General features: G+C 34.9%; 1 protein-coding gene across 1 annotated transcript; it reads left to right on the forward strand.

Annotated features, from left to right (window-relative positions):
• The first annotated feature begins 606 nt into the window (after positions 1-606).
• On the forward strand, positions 607-5,697 carry PPH (pheophytinase). Its single transcript, XM_086234358.1, has 6 exons — positions 607-765; positions 1,193-1,958; positions 3,109-3,335; positions 3,682-3,873; positions 3,976-4,132; positions 5,361-5,697. Exons 2-6 carry the CDS (start codon positions 1,209-1,211, stop codon positions 5,598-5,600), a joined length of 1,566 nt encoding a protein of 521 aa, XP_086090484.1. The 5' UTR covers positions 607-765; positions 1,193-1,208; the 3' UTR covers positions 5,601-5,697.

The following is a 5,697-nucleotide window of genomic DNA, read 5'->3' on the forward strand; positions in this document are numbered from 1 at the left end:
TTAATCTAGTAGGGCTGATCTAAGTGTTTATGGGAACTTGGAGTCTAATTGATGAAGCGTATCTATTTATATGAGAAATGATTCATTATCAAAATGGGTCAAAGAGTCGGAACTATTAACTTTTGAGTAAAAATAGTAAGCATCTAACTAAAATTAGTCATTTTATAAAGTTTCATTTTATTGTATTGAAATAAGTGTATAATTTTTGTTTCATCAAACAATATTAGGAGAATGATGATTCCAACTTAAAAAGCTTAGGATAAGGAAATGTTCTTAAACCACTAAAGCTACAAGGTACGAGTTAGTATTTTAACTTCAAATCTTAAAGATCGGATTTTAATATCTATTTGGTAATTTATTTGTGGAAAGAATACAGGTTAATAATGAAAACTATTACCCCTCATTCTCAAATATGTGATAATTAATAAAAGAGAAAACAACTAAGTACACAAATAATTAAAAAAAAAAAAATAATAATAATAAAGGAGAAAATTATAACATACGGTACAAGAACATCAGAGCGCGCGAGCCAGTGGACTTTTATTCTTGTGTGTTTTTGGTCGGTTGTTAGGAAAAAAGAATATAAAACACAATTTTAAAAGTTGGTTTTTTTCTTGGCTATAAGAGGAAGGAGAAGCTTTTAAGCAACTTCCCCAGTCTCTGTCTCTGTATCTGTCTAGATCTTGGCCGAATCTCCTAAATACTAAGACTGAGCATCCCCCAAAGCATCGGAACTCTAATGATACTTCTCTGCTCACTCTAAAGGTAACCCAAACGGGTATTCTATAGTATTCTCTTTACCATGCCGGATTATGCTGGTGGTCTATTTGATTTGTCAAGATTGCTAATTTTGTTTGATTTTTTTGCATTAGTTATATATCATAAACTGTTTTTGGGTCAATGGGTGTAAATTTAAGTTCAGGATTGGTAGTTTACAGTACGTTTTGTTCATATCGATTGTTTTTCCTATGCTTATTCAGTTAAAAAGAAAAGGTTTTATTTGCTTTGTTCTTAGTTTAATTTCCAAGAAAATGTTACAAATAATGGAATTAGAATATTGAGTGTTCTGTATTCTTTAATTGGGTCCCAGAACTAAGACTATAGTCACTATACTCACCTGGGCTGAGAACACTTCATGATTTATATAATCATAAATTGTTTCTGAATCATTTGATTTGGTTGATCATTGCAGAATTCAATTTGTGGGAATGGAAATACTGTCATACAATTCTGCACCAAGCTGTGATTTTGTAAATTTAAGGTGGAATTTTGTTGTAAAAAGCTCAAATTTACCTGGATTCAGGCTCCCAGCTTTTAGAAAAAATAGATTTTTTTGTGCTAAATTTGATTCTAGAAGTGGGGTTTTGAGCTGTTACAATTTCAATCAATCTTTCTTAAAGCAACCAAATGACCCCGGTTTCAGGTCATTAGACACCCGTGAAAATTTTAAACATGTTGGTCCAATTTTATCAAGTGGAAGCTCTAATGGCTATGTGATTGGCGGGGAAGAGGATGCATGTATTTCAGAAACGGGGGAATCAGTAACTAAAATTTTGATTCCCGGTGTACCGGGTGAAACCAAAGGTGAATTTAGTGCTCCTATAAGTAGTTGCTTTTGGGAATGGAAGCCCAAATTCAATGTGCACTATGAGAAAGCTGGATCTGAAAACTTGGGCTCCCCACCAGTGCTGTTTCTTCCTGGTTTTGGGGTTGGTTCCTTTCACTATGAGAAGCAACTGAAGGATTTGGGACGTGATTTTAGAGTATGGGCAATTGATTTCCTCGGGCAGGGTATGTCATTGCCATTTGAAGACCCTGCTCCTCGTACTAAGGAAGAAGGTTTGTTGGATGGGAAAGATTTTGGGTGGGGCTTTGGAGATAAAGCTGAACCATGGGCAAGTGAGCTTGTTTACTCTATTGACTTATGGCAGGATCAAGTTCGTTATTTCATAGAACAGGTACACAAATGCTCAATAGTTTTTCCTTGTTCCATTATCTGATTGAAGTGCAGTGAATCATTTTCTCTCTGTTTTTTTTTTAGTAGATACTCATATTGTAGCTCATGGTGCTTCTTTGTTACCTCTACCTACCACTGCACATTAAAATTTGGGGTGCACTGTGGGGTGGGATAACTTGGAGAGATATCTCCTTTTTCTATGGATTCCTTTATTCACTTTGCATTGTTGTTGTGCCAATTTGAGCATTATACGTGGTTCAATTGGTATGAGATTTCCATGACTTCTACTTTGTTTCCAGTGATATGCAGCCAAAATAACGCCTTGCAATCATTGCTTAGTGTATGACATAACTTTCAACATGTTAGCACTTTTGTCATAATAGCCTTCATTTCTACTTCTGCCACTTCTAGTTCTATAAGCAATCAATGTCACCAACATCTTTTTTTTTTTTGGTAAATATATCACCAACTTCTTTTTTTTTTGGTAAATATGTCACCAACATCTTTGTCATCACTGTTTATGTGTCATTTTTTAACATGAAAAAAATTGTGGGCAGTTGATGAAAACTGGTTATGTGTCATACACAATTACAAATATCATTCATATTCACAGAGTGAAGTAACGAGGGTCATTTTTGGGTCCATCAATATTTCTAGTGACCATTTTTATTGAAACTAGAATCTACTTTAAGTTCTTATTGTCCCTTCGTATGCTAGTTCTACCATCAGACAAAAGTTAGAAGTTAGAACCCATGGTGATAAATGGAAGTACATTTTGAAATGTACTTTTAAATACCTTTTTTATATGATGTTAGGTTCCATTAGTATGTACATGTTCATGGGGCTGCTCATATGGTCACGCCTTAAGTTGGATTTATAGATTAAAGATGTAAGGGATATTGTTAAGCACTGACAACACAAACATTGAAGTTTTGTGCATGATTCCTACTTAATGTGAAGCATGAATTATCCTCAGGCATCGCTCCTTGTTATAGCATTTGTTTTGTTGCATGAAACCATTATCAGGGGACTTTGTTTGCAAGGAAACAACATTTAATTTTAGTTTATTTATTTATGATAAGTAGCTCTCTCTATCATATCCTTGACCATCTACCTGTGAGCAATATAATCATAACCATCTTTCCATGCAGGAAATCGGTGAACCTGTCTATATTGTGGGGAACTCACTAGGAGGATTTGTTGCTTTATATTTTGCCGCATGTAACCCTCATTTGGTGAAAGGTATTACATTGCTGAATGCAACTCCTTTCTGGGGATTTCTACCTAATCCCATAAGATCTCCAAGACTAGCAAAACTATTTCCATGGGCAGGAACATTTCCTTTACCTGCCAGTGTGAGAAAGCTCATAGAAGTTGTGTAAGTTTTTTTTTTTTCTTTTTTTTTTTATCTGGCATAATTTTTTTCAATATATTTTTTTTTTTCTTATTTAGATTGTAATTTAGTATGTTTTACATCAGTACGAATTCCGTTCTTCTGGCCTAAATTAAAATTAAGTGAAACAATGGGGCTCAAATATCCATCTGTACAAAGTTGTTTATTAGAAAAGTTTCTGTAAGGCTTGTTTTATTTGGAAATGATTTAATCTGAGAACTGAACTGTCACATCTTTAATATTGTTATGAGCTTTGCCTCTGTGCAATTTCTCTTTCCTTATTTTCTGTTCATCGAGTTAAGACTGTTTGAGTTTGTTTTATTGATTTCAGTTGGCAAAAAATAAGTGATCCTAGGAGTATAGAAGAGGTACTTGAACAAGTTTATGCAGATCATTCAACAAATGTTGACAAAGTATTTTCCCGTATAGTCGAGACAGCACAGCATCCAGCTGCTGCTGCATCATTTGCCTCGATTATGCTTGCTCCTCAGGGACAATTATCATTTAAGGAGGCTTTATCCAGGTAGGCAATACAGAAGTTTAAACTGCTGAAGACAGTTTTTTATCTACTTTCCTTTCTCTGTTCCAAGTTAATTAAGGAGTTCCGGTGCATTTTTATTTGTAGATGTCAAATGAACAATATACCAGTTTGCCTTATGTATGGAAAAGAAGACCCATGGGTGAAACGTATTTGGGGCCTTCAGGTGAAGCAGCAGGTGCCTGAAGCTCCATATTATGAGATCAGTCCAGCTGGTCACTGCCCTCATGATGAAGTTCCTGAGGTATGCAGCCTTTCAGTAATTAGAGCAAAAGTACAGCAAGAATAGTTACCACTTACCAATTACCATACATAACTAATAGTTTGTTATATGTTTTATCTAATTTTTAATGTTTATTGTTGGTCATACTTCATGATAACTTGGACCTTGTTTCTTGTTTGCACTAGAGTTCCACCATTTGATATGGACCATTTACAAAATTGTTAAAATTGTTTTAGAGGTCTAGCCCACCCCAGAAAATAATCCTAGCTCCATCCCTGTATACACAGGAGGGAAGTTGCAGATATCCAACTACTTCTAGTAGACCCACTAGAATTTGGACAGTGACAATAGATGGAATAATTGGCAAGAAACTGACAATATGTCAAAAAATTGATGTGGCATTCCCTGAAATCTGTTTCCTCATTTGAACAATATTAAATGCATGTAATGTTATAGACAAGTTGATAATTATTTTGATACTAGGAATAGAATATGAATGAATATCAGGATTCCAAATGCTTATAATAAAATGATTTAGAGTTTCCAATTCTTCACTCAATATGGAGTGAACATACTTTGTTCTTTTAACTTTTGAAGGAATGAGAAGCCGGAATCATGATATAAGTGGGGTGGGCTGCCTACTGTTTGAGTTATTATGTTCCGGTTTAGATATCTGAAAATGAAAGCTAGTGCATAGGAAAACATCTATTTCTGTGTTTGAAACTTTGAGGAAGACAGTGGGGTATCTTTTTTCTTTTTGAAACGCTAGGGAAAACTGGGAGACAAAAGAAAGAAGAGGCAATGCATACAGATGTAGTTTTAAACCATACTCTAGAATTTGTTAAAAGTTTTAGGGTGAATGTCATTATCTGTCGCAGCTCTAGGGTTTTACCAATTTTCTTCTCTCCGGGACCCAAAGCAATACCATTTGGTGAGGGAAAGAAATTAGAATTTAATTCAATCGTCAAAGACTCAAAATCAAATCACTATTCACTATCAGCTTTGTATTGGAGCAGTCTCTATTGGGTTTTGGATTTCCTGCAACAGCTATAACCGGTTGCTTTCCTTGGGCATTATTTCCCTTCTTGCTTTGTATTCTCAAAAGACTAATTATATATTATGTATGTTAGAATATCCAACTCAAAACCAATTGGGAACGGATGGAGAGGCCAAACATTATTATATTATAACACAAGGCTTAATATTTTAAATGTGGGATACACTCTCAACATATATTATTGTCATACAGGTTGTGAATTACTTATTGCGTGGGTGGATCAAAAACCTGGAGTCCAAGGGTTCAGTGGCATTACCTTTGCTTGATGCCCCAGAAGGTATGCAGTACAACATTGACAGGGACTTGGAATTTGTAAGAGATGGATCAAAAAAGTCAGTGAAGGTGCGTTTCTTTGGATCCAGGTTCTCACTTTGGGACAGGTTGAGCTCTTATGTCAGATCTGGCTTTGGAAAATTAGAGCTCAAATCATGATGTGTATCATGTTCTTTATAGATTGGATAATGTAGATATTGAAATGTATCATATTCTTTGATTAATAGACATCTTCTATGGATATAGCTTTTGTGTA

Source organism: Dryas octopetala, chromosome 2 (assembly GCF_963921425.1).
Source record: "Dryas octopetala chromosome 2, drDryOcto1.1, whole genome shotgun sequence".
In the NCBI taxonomy this organism is placed as follows: Eukaryota; Viridiplantae; Streptophyta; class Magnoliopsida; order Rosales; family Rosaceae; genus Dryas; species Dryas octopetala.